Source organism: Diuraphis noxia, unplaced genomic scaffold (genome assembly GCF_037042655.1).
Source record: "Diuraphis noxia isolate RWA-SAM2 unplaced genomic scaffold, SU_Dnox_SAM2 contig0004, whole genome shotgun sequence".
NCBI lineage: Eukaryota > Metazoa > Arthropoda > Insecta > Hemiptera > Aphididae > Diuraphis > Diuraphis noxia.
The window spans coordinates 70,633,880-70,650,471 of record NW_028301714.1 but is presented as its reverse complement, the minus strand read 5'-3'; the positions used below and the strand labels follow the sequence as shown (position 1 = coordinate 70,650,471).

Here is a 16,592-nt window from a genome sequence, read left to right as displayed (position 1 = left end):
CTACTGACCTACTGTTGAACAGTGTGAATCGATGAATGTAATTTGTAGTATAAATAACTTAAAATTTATCCAAATAGGTATTTTGAAAGTTTCAAGTTACCTACCAAACAATCAAAAACAATACTCTTTGAATAACAAAAAAGTAACTAAAATTATTATTCATGTTTAAATATTGTATTTAATCATATCTAAAGATGTGAATGCCTATGAAAAAAAACTGAATCATGTATTTAATTTATTTTGAGAATTCTGTAAAAATAAAAATTATGAGGAACATAGTATAACATTAACAAATCTTGGTGATTAAAACTTAAAATTCAATAAATTTCTAAACAAAAAATTATTTAAAATTTTCCATGTTATAAGAAAATTATGCTTGTGACACTTACAAATTTTTGCAGGTACATAATTTTCAATATTTTGTTATTATAAGAATAACTTATGAGTTATAAGTTAAAACTTTATCATTCATAAATTCAAAAAAAAAAGAAGAATAAAAGTCTAAAATTGTAAATGTCAAAAAATAACTAAATAAACAATTAATGCCTAATTATTTTAACATTTTATCATGTCTTGAAAATGAATATTAGAAATATTGTTAAAATGTATTACTGTTACTACATAATTAAAATAATACATTAATAAGATAGATATTGTATATTATTATAATAAGGGTAGTTATTTCATAAAATGTCAAAATATATTAAGCCATTAATACTTATTTAGTTTAAAAATTATAATATTTAAAATTGATGTATAACCTGTGCTATTATCAAGATTTGAAGAACATTATCTACATTTGAGGTATTTTAATTTTCATTAAATGATCATAAAATTAACCAACAATTAAGTCAATATAATATTTATATTTAAATAGTAACTTTTATACAATTAGTAAAAACATGTTTATCATTATAAAATAGCAAATTACTAATGAAAAACAAAAAAATATTGCAAAATTATCATTTAAGTTTGAATAAACTTATCTATATAAAGTTAAAATAAAATATAATTTGTACTCTTATTAAATTTAATTCAAACAAAATTAATTTTTAACAAACATTTGAAGCTACTCATTATTATGTTTGTTATTAATCTTTTGTCTAATATATCTGGTGTTTGCGTTTCTCAACCATTCTGATACAAACTTTTCAAAATTGGAATCAGTGATGGTAGTGTTAGTGTGGCTTTCTTGTACAGACTCTAAGATAATGAAATAAATTTGTCATATAATGCCAGGTAACAAATTATATTTATTCGTATTTAATAATTAAGAAATATGTTGGTGTCAAATTTAGGTTCTTAGATTTCAGATTCTTTTATCATTGAACACTCATTATTTCAAAAATTATTAATGTTTTTTAAAATATTATTTTATATAGTTTCAAGTTGTTCAAAAACCAACGTTTTTATTAAAAAATTATATTTTTAAATATTTTTTATCCTTATATTTTTTTAAGTTTTTTACTTTTTGGAATGACAACATAGTTTTAATTTCATATTCCAAAGCAGAATATTTTTCTAAGTATTTTGATTCATAAAAATCGAATTTAGGACGAGTAGTTTATGAGTTATAAGTATTAAAAGTTTAGACAAGCGGAGTAGTGGACAAACATTTTGCGGGGTAACCCCGTACCACTCCACTCTGCCAATCTAAACTTTAAATACTTATAACTCATAAACTACTCGTCCTAAATTCGATTTTTATGAATCAAAATACTTAGAAAAATATTCTGCTTTGGAATATGAAATTAAAATTCTATGTTGTCATTCAAAAAAGTAAAAACTTAAAAAATGATAAGGATAAAAAATATAATTTTTTAATAAAAACGTTGGTTTTTTAAAAACTTGAAACTATGTAAAAAAATATTTTGAAAAAAGTATATACTTTTTTAAATAATAAGTGTTTAATGATAAAATAATCACCCTGTATATTATATGAGTACAGACATTAAGTCTTTAACAGATAGATTAAAATAAGTTTTAAATGAAAGATAAAATGCCTTTAAAATTACTTTTCATTATTTTAATGAGATCCGAGTCACCAATTTTAGTGCTAATATTTTTGCCACGGCCTGTCCAGGTACACTCAATTCCATATTTATCAGTAAACAATTTTGACATAACTCTTCTAACATGGTTTTTTGGAGTGTTTCCACCAATGATTTTGATAAAATATTCCTACAAACATAATTAAGTTAACAAATATGTGAGTTGTAATCTAAATATTTATTTACCAGTTTAGACGTGAAATCAAATTCATTTGAGATACAGTTTTGGACTGATGTAAATTCTTCAATATTATTCATAGGAAATCTGCATACAAAACTTTCATTCAGATCTATTGATTTTTGACTATTATTACTTAACGAGTGAGTATCAAGTTTTGACAAGATGCGCTTCAACAATAATTTTATTTCTTTTTGTTCTGTAATTATGTTATTTAATTTTTCATCAACTTGAGATGAGCACCTTATATTTCCTAAATATTGAAAAATATTTTTACAGAATATATTAATATACGTACATATATTTTGGAATTATGTACAATATAATTTATTATATTTACCATTGCAATATAAAGATGAATGATGAGATATAGGAATTGAACAATTTGTATCCTGTTCAATAATAATAATATAAATTACCGAGATTTGTTACATATTTTATACAGTTTTTTAATTTTAATTTGAATGATATATATAGGGCTGGGATTTTAATGCCCTCAAAACCCCCAAAAATGCTTTTGACCTAAAAATTCTAGGTTAGGTTAGGTTATATATATATAATGCCCTAAAAACCCAAAAAAATAATTAGAATAATAAAATAGTGTTTATGACGACAAAACTCGTACTGAACGTCAAACAATATCATCAGATGTCAATTTTACTGATTTAAGATTATTTAACAGTGGTTACTCAAACTTTGTCCGATAATATAATACGAATTACGAGTAGGTAACCTAACCTATACCTACTTATAATCTGTTATATTTATATTAAAACCATGTTGGTGTAAAAATCTTAAAATAAAATTTCAAATTTATACTTGGTTTCCAAAAACTCAAAAAATGCTTCAAAAACTCTAAAATGTTCTAAAAAATTTAAAAAATGACCTAAAAACTAAAAGATCCCAAAAAATGCAAAATAAACTTTTATATTCTCATTCATAAATATATAAAACAAATTTGTGACCAGACGAGCATCGCACAGTAAGCTTTGGAAAACAATGCAAAGTGCTTCGAAATCCCAGCCCTTGATATAAATTATATAGTAATTATTATTTTAGGATACATAAAATAATACCTAATCTAAATTTAACAATAAAATGTATCAATTATTTAACTGTATTCACTATTACTTTATAAACTATACATTTTTTTAAGTAGGATGATCAAACTTAAAACTAAGAAAATTATAGTAAACCTCATTTTAAGTGTTTAACCCGCATATGTACTACCACAAATACTATTATGATTTATACAATCAACAAAAAAAAAAAATGTATGTCACCCACATAAAACTCATACCGAGTAATATAAATAAGTAAAAACTTAAATAGGTAGTTTTTGAACTGATGAGTTTTTTTTTTATTAAACGGATCATTCTGTTTACCTAATACATATTATAATATTAAATGGAATTGAATAATTCAAGATTGTAATAGGTAATTATTATTACCTTGACGAATGTATGATTTTGAGGATATTCTAGTTCAACTATCTTTGGCAGCATTTCAGTGTAGTGCACAGTTTTTTCTTGGTTTATATTAATTTCTGCAGAGAGCTGGTTAGTTATAGATGATGAAGAAGCACCATAATTAATTGGTTCTAGAGAAATTGATGGAGCACTTACTTCTTCTTTATATGGCATTATGTTAAAATTTAAACCTGCATATTAATTAATAATAAAATCAAAATAACTTTATAAATATCTGTGTCATATAGTTTTGGATACAAAACTTTAAAAATTATTACCATTATCACCATCATCATCATCACTTTCATCTGAAGGACACATAAGAAATCTTTTTTTTTTATAGTTTGGAGAATCATTTGTGTCTGTAGAAGAATATTTTTCTTTTATTTTTTTATGCCATGCCTTGTTGAAGTTGTCTAAAAATAATAATATCATAATTCATCTTATTTGACTAACATTAAAAATTGTTTTGTAGTTTGGTGCACTATTAAAATTTAAAACATAAATAATAAAACAATAAAATATGTACACAATACACATATTTATTTGATTGGCTAATTACAGAGTAATAACAGAATACATATTTTTATAGGATTTGAATGAATGCTTAAATTATAAAGGTAAAGTATGTTTTCTTAATTTTTTATACCTAAATTAAAATAATAATAGTTAGCTGAAATTATAGCAAAGTTAACCTTGAGTTATTCATCCTGTCATCCACAAAATGCATGTAGCCCAAGTTAAATAATGAAATAAAAATCTATTTTTAAAAGTTACTAATAGGTAATGTCAGTAAAAAATTAACTTTAATACTTAATAGTAGGTATTGATATTTAGGAATACTTAAGAAGTGAGTAAAAATTATATTTTCTTTACCAATTATCATTGTACAAACATTTAAATATTCAATTATTGTTCAGATATCTAATTCAAAATATTTATAAATAGTCAACATTGGCCGGATTGGACGAATTCGGTCCACCGAGTTTTTGTGCTTAATCAGTCCACTTACAAACTTAATATCAACAACACCTACAAGGCTACAACCATATACTATGGTATGTACAAGTCTAATACTTGTACTGCATTTTTCAACTTCAAACTCTTAACAAATTTTCAATTAGCAGCCTCATAACTTAAATGGCCCAAAATTGTCACGGTCCATCGAGTTTTACTCGGTTTCTAGCCTGGCCAATCTGGTCCTGCTAGTAACATATTATGTATTTGCTTACTTGTTATACCTAGTATAACATGAGTTACACTAATTAAATAGGAACTGCAGGTTAGGTTAATGTGAAATGGATCAAATAATCTAGCTTAAACATGAAATAATAAGTAGAAACACTTACCATACGTTTTATTGGCACCAACTAACTTCACCCTATAAGTTTCCCATGACTGAGATGGACTTATAGCTTTTCTTAAATGGTCACTGGTAACCTTATAAGGGGGCCATTTGCAAAATAGTGCATTACTTTGAGAATCATTATTTTCTACAATCCAATTTGTTGGAACAACACTATATTCCTTTAAATCTGGGAACCATACTACATACCATGTTACCTGAATCAAAATAAATGATTAAATACATATTTTGTAGATACCTACATAAATGCTCATATATAGCTACTTTAGACAAATATATTACCTTTCAAATGTACTTAAAATATTAATTAAAAACAACAAACTAATAATTATAACTGGAATTATATTTTGTACAATCAAACAAGCGTGGCGAAAAGGGTATTCGAGGGAGACCATATAATAATTTCTTAAAGAGAATGTTGGGGTAGGTATAATGGCTAATAATCCATAAATTAATATTTATATATTATTTTAGATTTTAGTAATAAATACGGGGGGTTATAGGCATGATGAACATTTACGTCAAGGGTATAGGTACAACAAGTATAGTTAAAATCTCACAATTTTACAAATATGTGAATGCCTAACCCGATAAAGGTGAGTGAAATATTAGACTAATCTCTGAACAATTTGAAATTTGTTTTGCTGCGGTCAAAAACTGTTGTAATAAGTAGTAAGTACTCACCTTAGTCTGAATTTCCAGTAGTTCACCCGTATTTTTTGGCGTAATCATCTTTATATAGCTTTGAATGCAGAATAAACTCGTCACTCGATAGACACCAGTCACACACGCTAGTCAGTAGTCACTACTTCACTAGTTTACTAAACTCACCACGACGGCACGACCAGTCGGCGTATGCTTCGGCGTGATCGGTGGGTGGTGACTGGTGACAGGCATGGGGTACCAGGGGGTATAGAGATAAAAATGTGGGCTTATGGGTAAAACCAAGAGTGAATTTTTATAGAATGCAAGACCATTTTAAAATGGTATTTTTGTGAAAAACTGAAACATCGATATTACGTTTCTAGACTCTGGTACGTTTCAAGTTGAACATTTCATCGTTGTATTCCAAATACTATATTCGGAATACTTTAATAGTATAACAATATTTTTTTTTTAGGATTTTAGTATTTTAGCATCTACATTTGCAAAATGTCAAGCTATTTGGAACAAACAGAACTGTTCTAGTCAAATGGCCGACATAGTTAAAACCAATTTGGATGTATACTTGTTTAATGCTATGAAATTTCTTATATTCATTTTAAAATGAGCCCTGCTAAATTGTATAAGATATGCGATGCTGTTAAAGTTAACCGTTTTTCTAAAGCCGATATATAATTTTTGGACGAGTATTTACTAGTAATGGAGCCTCTGCATGTGTGTGTGTCTAGATGTATTACAAGGGTAAAAATATATGTATTTTGGTTACTTATTGCCATCTATCACATCACTCAAACAAAAATATAATGATATTCTATCGGAAAAACATTATTATTTAGCGATTTCCTTGTTATTTTGTTTAAATAAATACTTTTTACATTCCTTATTTAGTATGTATTGTTTTCAACTGTGCCTGTCCTGGTAAAAGATTTTATACTTTAATAATATTATTAATATTATTCATAGAAGATAATAATTTCAGATAATTATTATAAATATTATAAACAATTATTATAATATAATATTGTAAATCATAAATAGTTTTAGTTCGATGTATTATAATTTTAATTTACAAACAATATATTATATATTTAAACATTGGCTATAATTTCCCAAAAGCAATTATTATTTTATTAATATTTATAACCAAAAATATTTTAAAAGTAATTGGAATATTTTTATAGTATTCTAAATACTTTATTTAGAATACTATTTTTATGATGTATTCGAATACATATTCGAAATACTATTTTTCATGAATATTCGAGTATTTATTCCAAATACTTTTAAAAAGTATTTTACCCAAGACTGGTACTATCACGATAGCAACTATCGCGAGAGTAACTATCATCGTGTGGACCCGAATTTAGATTTATCTGATAATTTGTTGCGATGTACTCATATAGATATAGATACCTATAATTAAAATATCTATTATTTTGTAATATTTTGATAGGTATAGGTATCAATACAATATTTATTGATATCTGAAATTAGTTTGGCACCATCAAGCAATAATAGTAGGTAAAACTCACGGGTATTTTTATTTAAATTTTAAATATTTGGTATAGTAGATGGCTACATTTTGATCATCGATACACATTTAAAAAAATATATAAATATTGTGTTTCATTCAATTTGTTTGCAATAAATTATTAAGCTCGAAATCTGATATGTATACTACCTTATTAATATATATACATAGTTATGTATGGAAACAGAAACGATTTTTCAACAAGTTATGGTAGGTACATTACATGGGTAATATTACTAATATTAGTAGAAACGCCAGTCAGCCAGCTGTTGTTTTTTTTTTTTTATTGATCATTAAAAAACTAAAGGTTGTTTAATAAATTATTGTGGCCCAAAAATTGTGGATGATCATAAAGAACTGTTATATATAATTTTAAAAAATTGCAGAAATCACTTGTCTTATAAAAACCTAATAACTAGGTACCCTATTTATTTGTTCTATAGTTAGGACCATGGAATTTGTATTGCTTTATAATTTGATCTTGATAAATTATTTTAAATCTAGTCTAGAGTAACATAAGACATTTCAACTTTGTAAATGTTATTATTATTTGTATAATTTTATTAGTTCATTAAATTTCTATGGGCAATTTGCCATTAATTCGTATAGTGGGTATTACAATTCTTGGCGTTTTCTTTTTAACATTTTTCTTGTATCTTTGAAGTTTACACAAACAGGCTGTTAGGATTTTGTTCGTCAAAACAGTTTATAATCTTGTATTGCATTACGTATATCATTTTAAGGATTTGTTGATTAATAAATAATTAAAAAAAAATAACACTATTTTATATTTTCAATTAATTAAGGTATTTATTCACCATTAAGATTAGTTGTCTGTATATAAATAAAAACAGAGCTGTCGTTTAATGGAACTACGAAAATCAATACCTATCTATTATAGCTTATACTCTAATTCATAGAATAATAGCATAAATGTATAATATATAATATAGGCAGCTATCTTATTGTGAAAAATGAAAATATATTTTTAATTTAGGTTGGTGCATTTTTTTTAAATTGTTCAAAAACACTTGAATCTTAAATAATAACTTAATATGATTATGTTGCTTAAAATATACGATAAACTATTGAAAGGATTATCTAATAACTAATTTTATTAATAACCAACGATTTAAATAAAGATTTTAGGTCTAAAATATGTATCTTAATGTTTGAGAAGTTACTTTATATAGTACATATTTTTGCAAAGGTATATTATATCATATATAATATTGTATTACTTATAGATTTACAAGTACCTATGTAACATATTAATTAATTATTTTATTCAAATAAGTAATTAACTCCAACTAAAAAAAAATTTGTAGAATTGTGTTACTGTCTTATTCGTTGCGCGCATGTTGTGGTAGGAAAATATATTGACCTATAAACATGAGTTAGCATTGATATATTATAATAATAATATTATGATTGATGCTATAATTATAATAGGGACTTAAGTCTTATATACATAGGTATAATAAATAAATAATTACTTATTCAGGCGCTAAGTCATGCTAAGTATTATGTTATATATTTTTTTAAATCACACGTCACTATTTATTTTACTGTTTTATAAGAAAACAGCTGATTCGCTGTTTTAAGTTTCTATCTACACCATATTGCAATTGATGGTAGGCACCACTCAAGTCTATTATTAGTTTATATTTTATCATAATATTATATTAACGAAAAGTATAATTTATTTTATACCAACGAGATGAAAACTTCGAGAAAAATTATGTTTCCCATGTAAATAAACCCACACAAGTATTAAACTCAAATAAATCCTAAGTAATTAAAATAAATTATCAGGTTTTTAATAATTTTTCTAAATACATTTACTGACATGTATACCAAACTTCAGGTATTCATATCAACTGTTTAAAAAATAATAATGGTTCTTGCCCCACCCTTCAATTTATTATATTAATAAATGTTAACAAATCTGTAAATAATTAATTATGTAAATGTATATTGTGTAATCTGTTTATACGATAGATCTAATTATAAATGTAGTGTGAAGAATAATGTATACGAATAGTGTTTAATGAAATACAATTTAAGCTTTATTTAACAATTAAAATGCATAAATTATAAATGGACGTTAATTTTCTAAACAAACAGAATAAAATTAAAATTAAATGTACACAATTCAAGAAATAAGAACGTGTATACTTTTCTTTCTATTAAAAATAATACGATTTTTCAATAATTTAGTATAAAAGTTCACATTAATATTAATTTATAGTGAACGACATTTTAGGATTTAACATAATATACAAATATAAATAATAAGAATTATCTCCCTGATTTCACGTGTCAGTCAAATGCAGACACAAAACCAGTTTGTTAATCAAAATGGATGAAAATAATATAAATGTTTTGATAATATTATGATTTATTATATATCTGAATTTAATAATAGTTTATGATAGAATATAACGATTTGTTAATATTCTTTAAAAATTGTAAACTATTAATTAAGAATAAATACATTATGAAGACAGTTTTTGAGGTTTGGGATGAGTATTATTACGTTATTTCAACTTTTTTACATTTTAAGTCGACACTGGTGATACTGATATACTTTTACCCTGTTCAGTACAGCTATATAAAGCTCACTGGTTTCATAGATCACTTTACTAAAAGGTCTCTGTTAGTTCGTCACTACATTCCTATTTTTTTACACAATCCCCACCAGTTATAACCCCATAGTGGGGCGTATTAGTGGTGGGAGAAGGGTACACAGTACAGATTTGGAACTACACATATAGCGCAACAACAGTCCAGGATCAGCTGCTATCGCTGTCAGTGGTGCCTTTCAGATTTGGTTTATTTTATTTGGAGGTAATTATACATAAATATATATATACACACATACATATTTAAATATTTTATTTTAATTAAAATGAGTAAAACAATTATTTATACCCGTAAATAATAATTAATGCTGATACATATCTTCACTCAAATTTATATATTTTTAGTTGTTATTAGTACATTTCAAATACTTTTATACAATATATAAGTGAATAAATTCGTATTTTAAACGCAGGGATTTCATTAAATTTCTATAATATTGTAAGTTAATATGATTTGATTTTGATTTCCAATCAAATGTATTATAAAAATATGTGTTTTTCTAAAAATATATATTTTAAAATATTTAAATAGGTACATTTTAAAATTGTTTTAAATATTTTAGTAGGCATCTTAAATAATTTATGATAAATATTTAATTAAATGGATAACTTTTAAACTTACAAGAGTTTTATACTTATAATAATAAAACTGTGTAGTAGTTTGAAATCAGTGAATGTTTAACATTATATTTGAATTTTTATTGTATTTTTGTCTGTATTTATTAATAATTTTAATTTCATGCAATTTGAAACATTATTTAAAGTATTTCCAGTTTTCTAGTTGCCCAAATATGCGAAAATAGGTAGTTTAATTTTGGCACATAGCGTGGGCTTGTGCAAAATTACAGTATGTTTCGAACACTTCTATATTTAATATCTGTCGTTGAAATTTGTATGTTCATAATTTAATAATTATCATTGTAACATGATACGATAGGTACTATAATAACATTATCGATATTAAATAAATTTTGATAATTTACTTAAAAATATTTTTAAATTAAACCGATGATATACATCGATGGTTTAATCAGCTGTTAAAACTAATGAGTTTCAAAGGTAAATTGGAAATAGAAAGATTATTATATGTAATTAATATGGAACTTGATTTTTCTCAATTTGTTTTCATCTTCAATTTTCAAGTCATTTTTATAACCAGAATAAAAACTAAAACGTGTTGTAAATTAGTTACCATTGCCATTAATGATTGTTGCGCTAAATTCATGATGATTGATTCTTGATGTGATTTGCGTTTTAATTATCGTGTTATTAAAATTAAAACAAATTTAGCAACAAAAATTTAACAACTAGTGGGGGCGGTGAGGTGTTTGGTCGGAATTTGGGTCGGTTGAGCGCATACCGCAACGGCGGCGTACAACTATTTTTAAACGTCCGCTGCGTGGTGCCGCGCGGTGGTATCGTTTTACTCACTGTAAATGGCGGGTACCAGACTGTTTTATTTTTTATTTTGTACTTCGGCATTAGCAACTTTGCTATTTTTGTCCGATTCCACGGAAGCCTATTTTTCTTTCAAAATAGATAATAGCAGAAAATAAGAAGGATATGTGCGACCATTACCTTTCTAAATTACCCATGGGACAATCTTTACTCAACTTACATTTTTTAAAATAACAATAATTATCATTAATTAGACATTTTGAAAATTTTAATTTTTCAAGATCAAAAATGTTTATAATAATGATTATATAATACACATAATCGGTCTTATACAACTTACTTAGTTGATTCATGTTGTATTATTTTTCATGGATAACATTTTTTTTTCTTTAAATGCCTAAAACATGTCATCATATCTATACGAATTATTATAATTTAATAACAGTGGATACAATAAGATATTCTTTATTAATATTTAAATTTCATCCTCCAGAACTATTACCATTTATTTTCAAATAATTAAGTAACATTTTTTTTAGTATCAAATATACAGTATAGAATATATATCTATACCATACTGATTTGTAGTTTTAAAATATATGTTTTATTTATTTATAATAGCTAATAGGAAAACATACTTGACAAACCAGTGAACTTGTGAACTAAATTTATCTAGTATATTATTTAAGTTTATTATTATAGTGTTATACATAATGTCATAATATATAGTTAAGTTTTTACAATCGGTAACTACATTATTCTTTTTAAAATCTTGTGTATCAATTATCAATTCGTAAGCGATACGGTTATAAGAGTAGATAGATTTTGTATTATTTAAATCATTATATTATATTAGAGAAGTAAACGTAAAATAAATTATAAGCAGCTATATTTTTTTAAATCACATTTTTAAGCTCAAATTATATTTGTCTTTACAATGATTGTTCACTTTTTCTTAATATATAATTTATTTTGCTTTAAAATGTGTATTATTCCTGACTTATGGTTCTTGGGTTTCGTGTGGTTGATCAGGATATTATTTAGTTTTTTATATTGACGACATTAAGCTAATATTTGTTTTATTGTTAATTATGTTCTACATTTTGAATATTATGTAGGATATTATTAGGTAGGCATTATTAATAAGCTACCTAAATATTATTTGGATATAGACCAAAAACTTGAGTCGTAAATACCTAAACTCTAAATATTATTGTTATGTATTATTTTAGAAGTATTTGTAAACATAATTAATATTTTTTGAATAAATTTGTTCTTATTAGAATTTTTCACTATGGGTCAAATAAATATTTTCTGTAATTAGGTATGTATAATTATTTTCCAAACAAGTGTTTCCGACAAAAAAAAAAAATGCTCAATATATAAGTGTATAATAGCACTATTAGTATATAATTATAAGCAGTGTCAAAAATATATACAAAAAATAAGTTTTATTTTTAACCTAACTCTAAAAATAAAAAACGATTATCTTTCAAAAATAACTCAACCTATTAAGCGTCCAAGTAAGAAAATGGCTTTCCCATAAACATATAGGTACCTATATAACTAATACATACAATATAAAAACTAATTTTATTTATTTATAATAATTAGTCAGTAAGTAACTAATAAGTATAATATTAAGTGCAACTTAATAATTTATTGTTGTACCTAATTAATAATTATCGTTATAAATGAAGTGTATTCTGTGATTTCTTATTTTTCTGTCAGATTTTGAAATATGATGAAATGAAAGTTCTTTTGATGAATACATCGTATTATATCAAATATTAATCAATTTTTGTATTTTGTTTTAGTGGGGTAGAAAAAAAACTTCAAAATGGACGCTATTAAGAAGAAGATGCAGGCCATGAAGATGGAGAAGGATAGCGCCATGGACAAGGCCGACACTTGTGAAGGCCAGTCCAAGGATGCGAACCTTCGTGCTGACAAAGTAAACACAATAAATATTACAAGTTAACATTTTTACTTAGTATAAACGTTCTTTTCAATTAGGTGAATGAAGATGTGAGAGATTGTCAAAAGAAATTGACTCAGGTAGAAAGTGATCTGGAAACAAACAAGAATAAGTTGGAAGAGGCCATCAAACAGTTAGAGGATAGAGAAAAGGCACTTACTGCGGTAAGTTAACGATAAGTATATTAATGTACATAAGATGTTTTAATATATATAACTTGTTTAAAGGCCGAAAGTGAAGTAGCTGCTTTGAACAGGAAAGTCCAGATGATTGAAGAAGACCTTGAAAGATCCGAAGAAAGGTCTCAAGCTGCTGCATCGAAATTGGCTGAGGCTTCTCAAGCAGCTGATGAATCTCAACGGTAGGTTAAAGACATTAATTTAATAATATCTATGCACTATTGATACAAATCATATTTTTAGTATGTGCAAAGTACTAGAAAACCGTAGCCAGCAAGACGAGGAACGTATGGACCAATTGACTAACCAATTAAAGGAAGCTCGTCTCTTAGCTGAAGATGCTGATGGAAAGTCTGATGAAGTAATAATAAATAATAACATAACCAATTAGAAAAAGTACTAAAAAAAAATTAAATTTAAGGTTTCGAGGAAACTTGCTTTTGTTGAAGATGAACTTGAAGTAGCAGAAGACCGTGTGAAATCTGGAGACTCGTAAGTAAAACATTGAATGCATACCTACTATATACGATATTATTGAAATCGTAATTTATAGAAAAATCATGGAGTTGGAAGAAGAATTGAAAGTTGTCGGAAATAGCTTGAAATCGTTGGAAGTTTCTGAAGAAAAGGTAATTAGTGTGAAAGTATTAAGATTATAAATGATAATAATTTTTTTTTAGGCCAATCAACGAGTGGAAGAGTACAAGCATCAAATCAAACAACTCACTGTAAAATTAAAGGAGGTAAACTTTCAAATTTACCTACATATTATAATATTATATTTCACAACTAAAACCTTGGAAGAACATAATATCTTATACAAATATTTATTTTATAATTTAGGCTGAAGCTCGTGCTGAATTTGCTGAGAAGACCGTTAAGAAACTGCAGAAGGAAGTTGACAGACTTGAAGGTAAGTCCCACGCTTTAATTTTCGCAAATAATATATTTATACAAAATGCTATATTAATATATTGTTTTATATATTAGTCTAGTTCAATGGAATATTTGCAGCTATATACTTATGCTTTGTTATTGTTAATATTTTATTTTTAATAGCTTATAACATTTAGTCGATCCGGGCCTTGTTTATCAATGTGTTATTTACGTTTGTTTTGTACAATAATGTGTTGTTTTTCAGATGATCTCTTCAAAGAGAAAGAAAAATCCAAAGAAATCACGGATGACTTGGATTCGACATTTGCTGAACTCACTGGCTACTAACCAAATACAAATTCTGCATAGCCTTCACTTGTTTTCTTCTTGTTTTTTATGTTCGAGTTTTGTCATAAACCAACGTAGCTTTTTGTAAAAATAATGCTTTTTATTTTTATTTTTTCACATAATTTGCTTTTTTGTCGTTTTAATATGTTTTGTCTCCAGTTGTTGCTGTACAAATTCGCTTCTATAACTTCCAGGTACAATAATAGTTTAATATTTAAAAATAATAATAAAAACATTGACGCATGTTATAAAATATGATCTTTTTATATTATGTGAATACCGTTTCATATTTATTATGTAATCAATGGTGTCATTTTAGTTTTTAATAAAAGGGAGCAAAAGTTTTGACCAGCCAATATAATATCTAACTGAATAAAATAAAAACAGATCGCTATTAGCTCGAAAGCTAATTTCTATTTATATGTTTATCTCAATCAAATTTCTATCTTGCATAACTTAATGGCAAATATAGCCTAATTATATATATAAAAAAATGAAAACGTAGAAGAGCTAAATAATTATGGTATCTTTCATTATAATATTATATATTTCAAGAATTGAACAAATTAAATTATAATATGAAACACGACTGATAAAACGTAATAGAAAAATGCAAATAGGTACCTTCAATTATAGAGTTTTTTTTTCGAAATAATGGATATATTTAAGACTAATCGTTTTTTTTAGCTATAACACTAAACGTATTAATTATTAATGTGACATTATATTTTTTAGTGCCCATACAATAGTATATTTTCTCAAAATTTGAAATATTATAGTTATGTTATTCCATCAACACACAGGCCAACAATTGAAATGTTTTAACTCATCTCATCCCCTAAAATGACGCCACTGATGCAGTTAGTTTTTATATGAATTTCAAATATTTGTTATTTGTACATCTTAATTAGAGTTTTTGAGCAAAACGTAGATGGTTTATTACAAATATTGGTGTTTTAAATATTAAATTTAATCATCCCTCAATGTTTTTTTTCTAAAAAAAAATATATATTTATATATATATTTGTATTTTTAAAAACTAGAGAAATTTGGTTTTGACCACATTTTCACAATTAGGTATAAAAGAAAATTTATTATAAATGTTTTAAATTTAAATTTATTTTTATGGTTGAACTCAATTATTAATTTGTTTACTTTGTTTATTTAAAATAATTCTTTACTTTTGTATTACAAGAATCTTATTATTTTTCAGATGAACTCGGCCTCAACAAAGACAGATACAAGTCTTTGGCTGACGAGATGGATTCCACGTTTGCTGAATTGGCTGGATATTAACCCTCTAGACTTAGCCACATATTAAAAGGAATTTACATTTGAAGTAAATAATTACCCAATGATTTTATCAAATAATATTACCATCATCAATTCTATTAATAAATCAAAAGAATATTAAATTAAATTATTACTGTTAGATTATTTATTGTTTGAACCAGTGCATACATAGGTATACATTATATATATAAACGTATTACGTGTGAACATATTAACCAATTAACAATTTATACCTTACAATTTCACCTGTATTCTAGCTTTATTATTATAGTATTAATGTACAATAATTATCTAGTCTTATGTTCTAAGTCACCTAGTCTTTATGACATATTATAATATTTATATCATATAACATGTATACATTATGTCTTAAATTTTTCATTGGATTAATTTATAAACATATATTATACATACATACTTACACATATACATAGGTGTTCAACACACATATATATATATATATATATACAATAGTACGAGAAATATTTGTGCATTGATCTATAATAAATGACCTAACTTCTTGTGTATAAATATATATATGTTTATTGAACATCTATATGTATATAAACATAATATGTACAAAATATTATTATTTAGGTTAATTTATTATTTAACTT

The 16,592-nt window shown here is 25.2% G+C and overlaps 2 protein-coding genes across 3 annotated transcripts; one reads left to right on the top strand and one right to left on the bottom strand.

The window, feature by feature from the left end:
* Positions 1–846: 846 nt before the first annotated feature.
* Positions 847–5,951, bottom strand: LOC107168400 (uncharacterized). Its single transcript, XM_015517803.2, has 8 exons — positions 5,749–5,951; positions 5,048–5,261; positions 3,977–4,114; positions 3,681–3,889; positions 2,570–2,621; positions 2,238–2,482; positions 2,016–2,181; positions 847–1,203 (listed from the first exon to the last, which is right to left on the bottom strand). Exons 1-8 carry the CDS (start codon positions 5,794–5,796, stop codon positions 1,070–1,072), a joined length of 1,206 nt encoding a protein of 401 aa, XP_015373289.2. The 5' UTR covers positions 5,797–5,951; the 3' UTR covers positions 847–1,069.
* Positions 5,952–9,947: 3,996 nt separating this feature from the next.
* On the top strand, positions 9,948–16,102 carry Tm2 (tropomyosin 2). Of its 2 annotated transcripts, XR_016191307.1 has the most exons (11): positions 9,948–10,108; positions 13,119–13,255; positions 13,318–13,443; positions 13,507–13,640; positions 13,702–13,819; positions 13,880–13,950; positions 14,012–14,087; positions 14,139–14,201; positions 14,302–14,371; positions 14,600–14,876; positions 15,896–16,102. XR_016191307.1 is itself a non-coding variant. In XM_015517937.2 (10 exons), the coding sequence occupies exons 2-10, from the start codon at positions 13,142–13,144 to the stop codon at positions 15,976–15,978; spliced, it is 855 nt and encodes a 284-aa protein (XP_015373423.1). In that variant the 5' UTR covers positions 9,948–10,108; positions 13,119–13,141; the 3' UTR covers positions 15,979–16,102. The 2 variants fall into 2 exon arrangements, 1 of the variants encoding a protein (XP_015373423.1); XM_015517937.2 differs by lacking the exon at positions 14,600–14,876.
* The last annotated feature ends 490 nt before the right edge of the window (positions 16,103–16,592 follow it).